The sequence below is a fragment of the Podarcis cretensis genome (genome assembly GCF_951804945.1).
Source record: "Podarcis cretensis genome assembly, chromosome: 8".
Lineage (NCBI taxonomy): Eukaryota > Metazoa > Chordata > Lepidosauria > Squamata > Lacertidae > Podarcis > Podarcis cretensis.
In genome coordinates, this window is record NC_137177.1 from 78075404 (window position 1) to 78088747 (window position 13344).

At 41.0% G+C, this 13344-nt stretch overlaps 1 protein-coding gene across 15 annotated transcripts in view; it reads left to right on the plus strand.

The window, feature by feature from the left end:
• Positions 1-3061: 3061 nt before the first annotated feature.
• The window catches only part of TARDBP (TAR DNA binding protein), a 49282-nt gene continuing 38999 nt past the window's right edge, over positions 3062-13344 (plus strand). For 4 of the 15 annotated variants that reach the window (XR_013841598.1, XR_013841599.1, XR_013841600.1 and 1 more), the window contains exons 1-6: positions 3066-3225; positions 5740-5993; positions 6693-6856; positions 8525-8665; positions 9714-9884; positions 10893-12170. Coding sequence is in view for 9 of the 15 variants with exons in the window: in XM_079987120.1 (XP_079843246.1) it covers positions 5756-5993; positions 6693-6856; positions 8525-8665; positions 9714-9884; positions 10893-11426 (1248 nt within the window). In the remaining 6 variants the exon portion in view is untranslated. Of the gene's footprint in view, positions 3226-5739; positions 5994-6692; positions 6857-8524; positions 8666-9713; positions 9885-10892; positions 12940-13344 lie in introns of those variants that run through there. The other 11 variants (XR_013841601.1, XM_079987121.1, XM_079987127.1 and 8 more) reach the window with 8 other exon arrangements.

Below are 13344 nucleotides of genomic sequence, written 5' to 3' on the forward strand. Positions count from 1 at the left end.
AACTTTGAGCATTTTATTATTGCTTTCCATTCACCTCTGAGTAATACCTTATATTACAAAGAGGAGGAAGGGCTTTTGGGCATGCTGGGACCCTTGGGTCTCCTCTTCATAGGAATATAGTTTTAGAGAGGATCCCAATTTTGCTAGCACTGAAAACGCACATTTCATATGAGCAAACATCAATGAACTGAAGTGACTTTGTAAAGAAGAGTGGGCCAAAATACCTCCACACAACGAGGTGAAAGTCTGATAAAAGCCATAGCATGTGTGAAGCACTAAGTTAACGTTATAGGTAAAAAAACTGCTCCTTTTCCCTTATGGGGTACCCAAGAGCCCATATAGAGTCGTTTTGTAGGTTCTCTTTCGGTAGGAGAAAACAACCAGAGACCAACCAGAGAATATTGAGAAGCAAAGCAGCTAGTAAGCCTGATCTTCATTAACTGTTGCAACAGGGTGCTCCCCCGTACGCAGGAGAGAGGAGGATGACCAAACCATGAGACCAGAGCCCTGCAGGATTTAACCTCCTTCTGCAGGGCCTGTAAGACAGAGCTATTTCGCCTGGCTTTCAATTTGAATTTAGCCTGATCCTTTATTCCCCTTCCTTCTCTCTCCCTCCCCTTTTTATGAAGATTACTCGCTCTGGGATCCCACAGCTAATTCTCCCCTGGCCTCCTCGCTGGCCCAAATAGGACTAATTTAGCCAGCTAGCCCTAGTGATCATCTAATGTTTATTGGATGGATTTCCCCCTAAATTGATTTTTGAACTTTGAATTTATTGTTATTCACGCTTTTATACTGTATTTTATGCTGTTTTTTGTTGTATCACAATTAAGTGTTTTAAATTTGTTGTTCACCACCCTGAACCGGTTTTCTGAGCCGGAAATTGGGGGAATAAATAAAAATTTATTATTATGATGTGTGCGTGCCCTTAAATAACCATTTTGAAATTCCCTGCCCTGGAGCTCTAGACCACTCCTCCATACATCATACATGCATCATGGAAGGGGTGTAGCCCAAGACCACCCCCCCGACACATCTTACCTAAAGGTAAAGGTACCCCTGCCCGTACGGGCCAGTCTTGACAGACTCTGGGGTTGTGCACCCATCTCACTTAAGAGGCCAGGGGCCAGCGCTGTCCGGAGACACTTCCGGGTCACGTGGCCAGCGTGACATCGCTGCTCTGGCGAGCCAGAGTCGCACACGGAAACGCCGTTTACCTTCCCGCTGGTAAGCGGTCCCTATTTATCTACTTGCACCCAGAGGTGCTTTCAAACTGCTAGGTTGGCAGGCGCTGGGACGGAGCAGCGGGAGCGCACCCCGCCGCAGGGATTCGAAGGCGGTCTACAACAGAAAGCAAAGGCGGTCTACAACAGAAATCTGAGTGCATTGTTTTTACCCTGTCTGCCAGGTTACCTGTCACTTGACTGGATTACCTGGGGAGTCTGGCCATTCTTTTGTAATGATACTTAATTCCTGAGCCAGGTCACAGGCTCACCCTATTCACACCTTAAATGTGCCCTTAAGACAGAATTTGTGAAGACAGAGACAATGGGGGAGGTTTCTCATTTCCTTGCAGAGAAATATTTGAGGTCATTTTGGGAAAGAGAAAATGGTTTCAGGACTTTTCTGTGGGTTTCAGACATGTGGTTTACATATTTGTATGTGTTTGCTTGGTACATTTATGAACATTTATTTTATATATATATATAAATATAATATCTAAAAATTCTTATAACTTTACGTACATTCAGTAGCTTGTATAACCACCTTTTGCAATGATAATTTGAAGTAATTGTTTTCTGTATGACTTTTTTTAAAAAAATAAATATTCTTTTAAGTAAATTATATATATATATATATATATATATATAGTCACACAGAAAACAGTTGCTTCAAGTTATTGCTGCTAAAGGCAGTTCTGCAAGCTACTGAATATACTGTAACTTAGTTCTTCACACATGACTTCTCCATTTTGGCTTTTTTTTTGTTAAATACATCATGACCCAGTGTAATAGGTCATGTGGTGTTGTTTATTTGAGGTTGTATTTACCTATTTTAAGAGTTGCTAAGGAACAGGTGGTTGATATTATGTCCCAATGTGTAAAACCATAGAATCCAGAGGGTGCACTCCCCCTACCAAAAAAAAAATGTATAGCAGACAGGATGCATTAGAATCCATTGTTGTTGGGTGAAAAATGCTTTCTGGGATTTTTGTTCTGAAAGACTATCCAACAGTACTGTCCTCCCTGCCAGATACAACTTGCAACTAAAGGAGCTGTTTTTAATTGATGGATCACTGGAGAAGGAGGTTTATTATTTGCTGCTTTGGAAGAATGAACAAATAAATGGAAATACAGTTATTTTAAAGGTTGTATGTTACTGTATCAATTACGTCTGAATCTGTTAATTGCCTGTATCAAGTTTATGAGGCAACTAATACATATAAGTAACGTCTCCATATGTGTAAACTTCTCAAGGGTTTTGAAAGAGGTTTCCTGGCCTGTCTGGTGCTGAGGAGAAACAGAACAAAATACCTCAAAATCAAGTTTGGACAACAAAAATTAACATTTTTTTGTTAATTACCTCACAGAAACGCTTCGGCTATTGCGCATGCGCTTCAATGGAACTTTTCCCTCCACCCCCCCGCGTCCCCGCCATATTGTGCAACGGTTTTCTCTCACGCTTCACCGACAAACTGCTGCGCACGCACACTACCAACCACCGCTACCCAGCGAGCTTTGCTCGGGTCTCCTTTTTCCTCCTCCCCTTCCTTAGCTCACCATTTCTGCGAGCGCAAGCGCAGTACGCAGCCGAGTGGACCATACCATTCTCGGTTTATGGCTAGAGGAAGGGGAGTGCCATCAACTTTCCTCTCAAACAAATTATTTAAACGGGGCCATCCCCGATAAGCACGGGCTGGGAAAGCAACACCAAATCGGAAGCCCTATTTGCAGTCTACGAAGTTCTCTTCGGAGCGGATAACTACTCCGCGTCTCGAAAAGACACCTGTCGCCTCCCCGCGCGGTCAGGATGGACCGTTCCGAGAACGCGCCTTCGAGCCTCTTGCTTTTGAGGGGAAAGAGGGCGCCGCCATTTTGTCGGCAGGGAGGGAAAAACCGCGGAGGCCCGAGAGTTCCCCTCCTCTTCCTCGCGCGGCACACGCAGGGACTGGAACTCACCGTCGTCGTCCTTTGGTCGGTTGTTCCCTCAGGCCTCGCGCCGACGGTAAGCGAGCGGGATCCGAGGCTGAGAGGAAACCTGGGCCCCGCTCCCGAGCTGGCTTGGGGGTGGGCCGAGGCGGCCTAGCGGAGGCCTTAGGGTGGCTTTCGGGCCTAGCGCGGGAAGGCCGGGAAAGTGAGCGGTGAAACGTGGAGGGCCGTTGTCGTACACGGTGTATCTTTTGTGGAATAAACTAGGCTCAGGACGTCCGATTCGAAACACATATATAAGTATACAGTGTGTATATATATATATATATATATATATATATATATATATGTGCGCGTGTACAGTATAAAGGCCGTTGGCCGCAGCGCAGCTTACCTCAGAGTAAACGAGCGCAGAGGGTTGACCTGTTAAACGCGCTGGGGCGGGGGGGAGGGGAGTCGATCCTTTATTATTTATTCTTTACAGTATTAATAATAGCCAACGTAATTTTTATTCTTGGTAGCGGTAAGCATTAAAATTATTGGTAAGATTTATATTTAGTATTAATAGAAAGCGTTATGTTTATTAATAATGGTAAGCACAGTCTTCATTACAGTCTTCATTATTGTAAACATTGCGTTTATTATTAATTCTAAGCATGGTCTTTCTTAATAAGGGCAAGTATTATATTTATCATGTCTTTACAGCTGAACGTTCTGTGTACTCCGAAGTAAATGTTAATATTATGTTGATGATTATGATGATGATTTCTGATTCTTATTCATGCTACACAATGAGGTATCAGGATGGGTTACAATAACTTAAAAATAAAATATTAAAATTTTTAAAATACACTGCAATCAAGAGAATAGGGTGGGCCAGGTTAAAGAGGTGTATCATGCATCAAATGTGTTCTTAAATATTTTAAATTTTGATGTTACTAATGTAATTTTTTTTATTTGAATTAAAATTTTGTTAGGTGTGTTGATAATAATGTATTTCTAACTCCTACTATTTGTGGTGGTGGTTACTTATTACCTTAATTTATAGGTTACTATTTTACAACAACAACAACAAATTTTATATACCCTGCCCATCTGGCTGGATTTCTTTTACTTTTTAAAAGAGTAACCCACCCCATCTGTACATCCCAGGGTAGAATTCATAACATCATAGAATTATTGAGTTGAAAGGGACCACTAGGGTCATCTAGCCCCACCCCCTGCAGTGCAGAAATCTTTTGCCCAGTGTGAGGCTCGAACCCATGACCCTGAGATGAAGAGTCCTATTCTCTACTAACAGAGCTATTCTAGGCTTATAAGCAATAAAATATACAACAATTCAACACTAAAATGCACAACTTGAAACAAACAAAGGTGCATTTCCTCTAATGATCTCAAAGTATTCTACATGCTTCAGGTTACAAGAAAGGAGAACTTTCTAACAGTAAGAGCTATGGACTTCCTTGGAAGGTGGTAGACTTCATTGAGATTTTTAAGCAGAGGTTAGATGGCCATCTGCCATGGCTGCTTTAGTCAAGATTCCTGCATTGCAGGGGGTTGGACTAGATGACCCTTAGGATCCCTTCCAATTCGACAATTCTGTGATTCCAAAAATAACTTTTCTAGGGATATTCATCCTTGTTTTCTAACATTATTTGAAAGGGGAAGCACATTCTGAGTTCTACCATTAGACAGAGGAGTAAGGGCCAATGAAAGGTCGTGTATTCTGTACTTTAGAGAAAAGGTTAAGGTCATTCTGGCCCCCAGCCATCAGCTGGAGACGTAATAATTACAGAGAGCTCCCCCCTCCCTGGCAGGAGGAACTCTTCTCCAACTGCCACTTGCCTTGGGACTGCTGAAGTGAGAGAAAGTGCTGTCTGACTTAATGCTGCCAGCCAGAGCAGCAGAGGCCACAAGGTAGTTGAACCTCTTAAACCAGATATAAATACTTGTACCACTTGCCATTTTCCTTTGGCTTTGCTTAGCTCATTTCCATATGTTTCTCTTGTTTGTTTTTAATTTTATTTACATTTGTAAGATGAGGTCAGGACCTGAAGATTACTGATTGATATGAACTGATTTTGGATACAATTTTCATCTGAAAAGCAGAATAAAATAAGAGCTGGCCGATTCACTCAGTGAACACAACCAACTCTCATCCATTAATTTCAGTGTGTCTACTCTGAGTAAGACTTTGGTAGCTATAACCCATAATATGTATAAGAACACGGGAAGCTCTCCAACACTAGTCCAGACTATTTGTAATTCTAGCTCAATATTATCTACTTTGAGTGATAGTGACTCTCTAGTCTTTCAGGTAGAGGTCTATTACATAACCTAATACCATGTTGTTTTGGCTGGAGATTCTACAGATTGACCTGAGACCTTCTGCTTGTGAAGCATGTGCTCTACCATAGAACTATGATAATTGTTTATCTGTACTACTTAATTAGGAAAACGGAGGGACAACTGTTTTTACTTCAGAGTGCCGTACATATAGTAAACCACTTCTACAGTAACTTGTTACTACCAACGATTACAGTTTTTAAAAACTAGATATTACTCGCTTTTCTCTTTTTTTATTCTTTAGCAACACCACGGCAGAAATGTCGGAATACATTCGGGTTACCGAAGATGAAAATGAGGAACCCATTGAGATTCCTTCAGAGGATGATGGGACTGTCTTGCTCTCCACAGTTACTGCTCAGTTTCCAGGAGCATGTGGCCTGCGTTACAGGAACCCCGTGTCTCAGTGTATGAGAGGGGTCCGATTAGTGGAAGGAATTCTGCATGCACCAGATAATGGCTGGGGAAATCTGGTGTATGTTGTTAACTATCCCAAAGGTGTGTGCTTTGTTTGTATGTGCTATTTTTTGCTTTTAAAAAAGAAAGAATCATGGATAATTTTTGAAAATGAAAACCCATATATGGATAATTTATTTTCTTTTAGTTTGCCTTAGAATTCCAAATCCCTATAAGTTGCTCAAATTGTTAGGCAATTGAGCAACTTTTATTTTTTATACCCCACATTGATCAACTAGATTATTATTTTTTCTTGTGAACTGCCCTGAGATCTTTAGTTGAAGGGCAGTATATAAATTAATAATAATAATAATAATAATAATAATAATAATTAATAATAATAAATAGTAGTATACCTTTTTTTATTCTTTTAGATACAAGTTACCAGTGGCAGCAGTTTTAAAGGTGAAAAGGATTAAAATAAGACTTTCCCCAAAATACAAGTGGGAGCAATTGGTGTATTTATAGCAAATACACTTTAAGGCTGGAATCCTAAACACGGTTACTAGGGAATTAGCCTCATTGAACACAGTAGTACTTCTGAGTACATGCATTTTAAGGGAAACCTTTTAAAAGCCCTACATTGAACATTAATGAGTTGGCTTCTGAGTAAATTTAGGATTGGGCTGCATGTAGCTCTAGAATGATCTGCAACATTAAAATGTTTCATTGCAACTAATGGGATTATTTGTTAGTTATTTTTAAAAGTGCTGACTGTTTGATGGACACATCTATCTTTAGACAACAAGAGGAAAATGGATGAGGCAGATGCCTCATCAGCTGTTAAGGTGAAAAGAGCAGTACAGAAAACATCAGATTTGATAGTTCTGGGTCTTCCGTGGAAAACAACTGAGCAAGACCTGAAGGAGTACTTCAGCACATTCGGAGAAGTTCTTATGGTGCAGGTATCTAGCTTTCTTTTCGATAAACAGTTATGTCCCTGGACTTTAGGGTAACTGTTGTACTCCCTATCATGAATGCTGTGTTGTCCCTAAGTAAAACAACTGACCATTGCTTCTGGTTATGGAGAGGAGGAAGAGAACTCAGTCTGTTCCTTCTGTTTGCATTTAGGCTGGCAACAGGAGTAACTACCCTTTCATGAGCCACAATTAGTTAAACCATAGAAGTGCTACTAGATATTGCTTGACCCACTGCAAAAATGGTGAAGTTAGCGATTTCCTATTTTTCCCCCTTACAACTTGCCACCCTGCCTAAGTTCTCTGAAGCGCTTCCCACTGGACTGCCTAATTCAAATATATAAAGCTGCTGTACATTTATTTACTTTCGAATACTTATATAAGGGACGTGGGTGGCGCTGTGGGTTAAACCACAGAGCCTAGGACTTGCTGATCAGAAAGTCGGCGGTTCGAATCCCCGCAATGGGGTGAGCTGCTCCTGCCAACCTAGCAGTTTGAAAGCATGTCAAAGTGCAAGTAGATAAATAGGTACCGCTCCGGTGGGAAGGTAAACGGCTTTTCCATGTGCTGCTCTGGTTTGTCAGAAGCGGCTTAGCTCCCTCGGCCTATAAGTGAGATGAGCGCCGCAACCCCAGAGTCGGTCATGACTGGACCTAATGGTCAGGGGTCCCTTTACCTTTACCTTACTTATATACCACTTTATAGTGCTGAGAGGTTCTCAAAATGACTTTCAAAAGAATTTCACAATAAAAATTGTATCCCAACCTGGTATCGAGAACAGAAATTTCTTTTTGGTAACAGAATTGTTGAGGTGCCATTTCCTATCCTCAGACATCTGATTTCCTTTGTGTTGTCCTCCGAGGCAAGCCAGTGGTACTGAGCAGCTATATGTGTTTCAGAATTTGGCTCAATTCCTGGTTTTAGTCTGTTTTGGTATTGGGTTTTGTCAGTTGAATTTAATGTGGTAAAAATGAATAGTTGTGACATTTTTCATGCTGGTAGCTGTACTTGTTCATCTAAATCTGAGTCATGTGTTTGTGTGTGAACCTTGAAAGTTAAATGGCATATGCCAGAAATTTAACCTTTCTGCTTGAATTGAAACTTGCACACGCTGATTTAACTTTTTGATTGTCAAAATAACATTATTTGAAGCTTTTTATACGCTGTTCTTCAGCCAGAGAAGCTCAGAGCAGCTTACATAAGATTTGTAACAAACAAGCCAGTTCTTTCCCTCAGGCTTACAATATAAAATGCATGACTCAAGCTAACAATGAATGAGGAAGGATGAAGCAAACAAGCCAATTTGGACACCACTTCTTAAAGTTACAAAGCTCATATAATGATCAGCTTGAATGGAAACAGTCCAGAAAGAGCCAAGCTGAGCTGGTTTCTCAGTAGAGCTGATGGAGTGGCCCTTCCTCCATTGTATGCCTCGGCTGCAGCCAGATAGAATGATATTTGAGGAGGGACAGAGAAGCCTGGTTTCTATGCTATAGCTGTTAGCAAGGGAAGATGATTAAAGCAAGGTGAAATATTCTCAACTTTTTTTGCACTACATTTTGAAATTCAGTCTATAACATAGCTGAATAGAAGTAGTACATAAATGCCAGCACATTGTGATTGTTCTAGCCATGTAATCTCTTCTCTTAACTCCAGGTTAAGAAGGACATCAAAACTGGCCACTCAAAAGGGTTTGGTTTTGTAAGATTCACTGACTATGAAACCCAGGTGAAAGTCATGTCTCAGCGCCACATGATAGATGGAAGATGGTGCGACTGCAAACTTCCAAATTCTAAGGTACTTAATGTAACTTGTTCTAGGCTTTGTAAGTATGTAAAGCCAAACTTGTCAAGAATGAGCCCCAAATAACATATAAAATGAGATGTTCTTTAGTTCTAAATACATTGGCTGGGGTTCAAAATACTGCATAAGCATCATCCCTCCATGCCACATAGCAGATCACTTTTGAAACTGATGGCACTTTTCAAAATTGGTTAAAGAGGAACAGCAAACAAGTCCCTTTGATCACAACTGAAATAGTTCTTTGGGTTCTGGCTATTCACTCACTGTTCCATATAGAACAGGGCTTAGGAACCTTTTTCAGACCACCTGAGCAACCTTTCAGGGGCCGTATGCTTGTGGTAGGAGGGGTTAGTGGCAAATGCAGCCTGAGTATTGTGGTGTTGCCTTTATCAATTGGCTAGTTTCTACACATCCCACAGAGCCTCCTGTATTCCAGGCAAGCAAAAAGCATTATCAGACTTCAAGCACACATTTCAGCCAGGTAAAAATGCTCAGTTTTGGGTGTAAAGCAAGGCTGATGAAAGATATGGGCTGCCAAGTACGGGTATGGCATGGTGAAATCTCCAGGACCAAGTAGAGGGGCTTGGAGGATCACATTTGATCCCCAAGCCTGAGGTTCCCCATTTCTGAAAAATAACTTCAAGGAAGTGTTCTTACTATTGTAGCCAGCATGTCATGTTAATTACTTGCAGCGTTTGTCTAGGAGTGCAGGTGAAACAAGAAATGGTTGTGCTGCTTCTCCCAGTTTCTCAAAAATGTTTACAGTATAATTAACTGTGTCTTCTAAGCTTGGCACAAGTTCTGTGTTTAGATTGTAACATTCCTTGTTTGCTAGTCTGTTTCTTATCCTATGTTACTATACATTTGAGCATCAAAAGATACAGTTACAGAATCTAGAATGGGTTTCATGGTTAGTTTCTGTTTAGCTGGAAAATCTGTCGGCTCTTGTGGTGTGTACAACTGCGTTGGTATGTTGGTTATTACAATAGCTAGGCAAAAACATTTGTATTAATTGAAATCTTTTGTTCTGCATTGACACCAGCAAAGTCCAGATGAACCTTTGCGTAGCAGGAAGGTGTTTGTTGGGCGTTGCACCGACGACATGACTGCAGATGAGCTCCGTCAGTTTTTTTCGCAGTATGGAGAAGTGGTTGATGTCTTCATCCCCAAACCCTTCAGAGCTTTTGCTTTTGTTACGTTTGCTGATGATCAGGTACTCATTCAGGGCCCTGATTTTTTGCTAATGTGTGGGCAACTTATTCTTAATCATTGTTCATTAAGTTTCTGTTTACTTATTGTGTATAAAAACCTTGTGCAGCAGGCTTATGAGTGTTAAGACAGACTAATTGTTGTCCTATTGAATGGCCATCTTTCATAAATACTTTAGCTGAGATTCCTGCATTGTGGGAGGTTGGACTAGATGATCCTTTCCAACTCTACAGTTCTATTAATAGCATTCCTATTGGGTGCATATCACGTTCACTGTTAAGGTGGAAATTTGGAAAGCTTGATCCTGGAGGTACCCCTTTCACTGACTTGCTTAACAGATGTAGCTGAATACTTATCCAACTTGTCAGTGTTCAGTTGCAGAGCTAGACACAAGGCAAGCCTTGTCCACTGGAATTAGTAGCCTCTAAACTTATTTCCTTAATTGTCTAAGCATACATATTGCGCATTTGTAGCACACCAACTGATTGAAAGGAGACTGAGGGGTGAAGAGGAAAAAACTCCTAGTTCTAGAACCTTTTCAGCTTGTTGCTGAGAAGCAGTATGTTCTTGCCACAGACCACTTGTTGAGTCACTGTTTACAAGTCTGTGCAAAGTAATCGTACTGAACAGTAAACTGTATAAATTGTCATTGATATAAAGATAGCATCTTTGTCTTAGAAATCTTAAATGAAGGTGATGTGAGCAAATGTGCTGCTTCTTCCCTTGGCTGTTCATATTGAGCAGAAACAGTAAAGAGGTCCAGTGCACTTAAAATGGAATGTTCTCATTCTACAGTGTCATTCTTTACGAGGACTGAATTTTCCATTGCAATGAGGGGACCAATATTACTTTTGAAGTAGTGCTGTGTACATATTCTAAGTACTTTTTTACTATCATAGACCAGGATAAGCATAAAATTAAGCCCTATAGTTTTGTATGTTACTTTGGTTTAAAGCTTGTGCCTGATTTTTGTTTTCAAAGTTACTCAGTCTGTGTACCTTATTTCTTATAGGTTGCCCAGTCCCTTTGTGGCGAGGACTTGATCATAAAAGGAATCAGCGTCCATATATCCAATGCTGAACCTAAGCATAATAGCAGTAGACAACTAGAAAGAGGTGGAAGATTTGGTGGTAATCCAGGAGGCTTTGGGAATCAGGGTGGATTTCCTAACCGGGGGGGAGGTGGTGGAGGTGGAGGGTTGGGAAACAACCAGGGCAGTAACATGGGTGGTGGGATGAACTTTGGAGCCTTTAGTATCAACCCAGCCATGATGGCAGCAGCTCAGGCAGCGCTCCAAAGCAGTTGGGGGATGATGGGCATGCTAGCTAGCCAGCAAAACCAGTCTGGGCCATCGGGGAACAACCAGCCACAAGGCAACATGCAGAGGGAGCAGAGCCAGGGCTTTAGTTCAGGGAGTAATTCTTACGGAGGCTCTAACTCTGGTGCAGCAATAGGGTGGGGCTCATCAAATACGGGCTCTAGCAGTGGTTTTAATGGCGGTTTTGGCTCAAGCATGGAATCCAAATCATCTGGCTGGGGAATGTAGGCAACCTAATAACTGACTGTGGTGGGAAATCAGATTTTTTTTTCTAGAGCTCCTGGTAAGTATATTATAAGATGCATATACTGAAACAAAACTAAACAACAAAAAAAATCCAAATTTGTTCAGCGTGTAGTATATTTCAACAATATTTTTGACAAATTTTTCTTTTCTAATGGGGAATAAAAGGAAGATTAAATGGAGTTTTATAGGTTTTGTTACAATGAGTTGGAATACATGAGTTGGGATATTGAGTGGTTTGAAAGTGAACTGCTGTTCGCCTGACTGGTAAACGGACGCTCTGCAATTTGATAGGAATTCGTAAAAATTTGATTCCTCATTTCCTAGTCAGCTGAGATCTTTGCATGTTTCAAAAATGGAAGCCATTTTTCAGAAACAGCATCCTTTCCTTGTTAGTTTTTTTTTCTTTAAAAATTTAATTTGATCCCCCGCCATAAGAATTTTTCTCTCTCTTTCTCTCCCTCCCCCTCCCCCAAATGTCCTGTGTGGAGAATGCAATGTTGGTGTCGGCTTTTTTTCCTTTTAACACTGTCTCCCCTCCTCATACTAAAGTACGGTATGAAGACCTCATTTAATCCTTGCAGTTCATCTCATTTCAAATGTGTATGGAAGAAGCACTTCATTGAAAGCAGTGCAGTTAAAAAAAACCTGCCTTAGGAATACTCCTGTCTCCATGCTTTCCTCATCCAAGACTCCTTCATCACACTGCACATGCTACGTCTTAAGACGGTGGGTGTTCCATTTTTATCCGCTACTCTTTTTATTTCATGGAGTCGTATTCAACGCTATGAACGCAAGGCTGTGAGATGGAACCAGAAGGCTTGTTTGAACTTTTGAAAAACCTTGTGTGGGATTGGATTGGATTGGTGGTGCCGAGGCATGTGAGGGCTTGGTATGTGCGAGAAAAAGGAGGAGGCGCATGCAAGAGAGAGACCTGGTGGTGCATTTTGGGATTTTTTAAAAAATAAAAACAAAAATTCTTGGCACGATGTCCCTCGATCCTGTGGCTTTGGTGAGAGTGTGCGGAGAGAGCATTGGGAGCGGACGTACGAGTGTTTTTCTTGCATTCAGAAGGACATCGTGATCTGGAAGAACTTAAGTGGGGGGGCTTTTTACTTAGTTAACCGATTAGTTGGATGTGTTAAGTGAAATGAATATCTGTATATATATTTTTTCTCCTTTATGTCAACTCTGCTGTGAATGCTGTATGGTGTGTGTTCTTTTCTGTTTAATGATCCTGTAAGTGTGGTAACGTGAACTGAAGGTGGGGCTTTTGATGGGAACATCCAGCTTGTGGTGTGCTTTGTGGGTCTTTTTTTTTTTTTTTTTTTTTTTGTAGCAGAGCTCACTTCCGAGCTTGGGGGTTCCCTTATGGGTGGAAGATTTTTTCTGTCTGTAAGATATCCATATGAATGCTGTTTGCTGCAGTTCTGTGTTTGGATGCTTTTTATAAGATTTGTCAATGTAGGACATTCTTAAATAAAACTGATTTAAGTAATATGTGTGTGTGTTTGACAGCCCCCAAATGCAAAGAGTTCATAGCAGTTAACTTTGTTTTTTTATATCTTATGTTGGGATAAAACTGTTGTAAAAATTTATTTGCTGTTTTAAGTTTGCTGTTCCATCAATGTAGTTGAACCCTGTAGCTCCACTCAAGTCCCATCTGCGTAGCATTTTGTGATGATACACATCTGAAATCCGGTTCTGCCAAATGAGGTATCCCATCCCTGATGAGCAGTTCCCTTTAGAAGACTGAGTGTTGGAGACAAGAGCCAAAACTCTCAGCATACCTGTCGTATTGAGGCTCCAGTGTATTCTGTTTTATGTGACTGAATTGGTGGGCTACAGTATTAAGTCCTCAGTTGGTTTCACCATAAAGGACATCCACTTAACCATGCGTTAG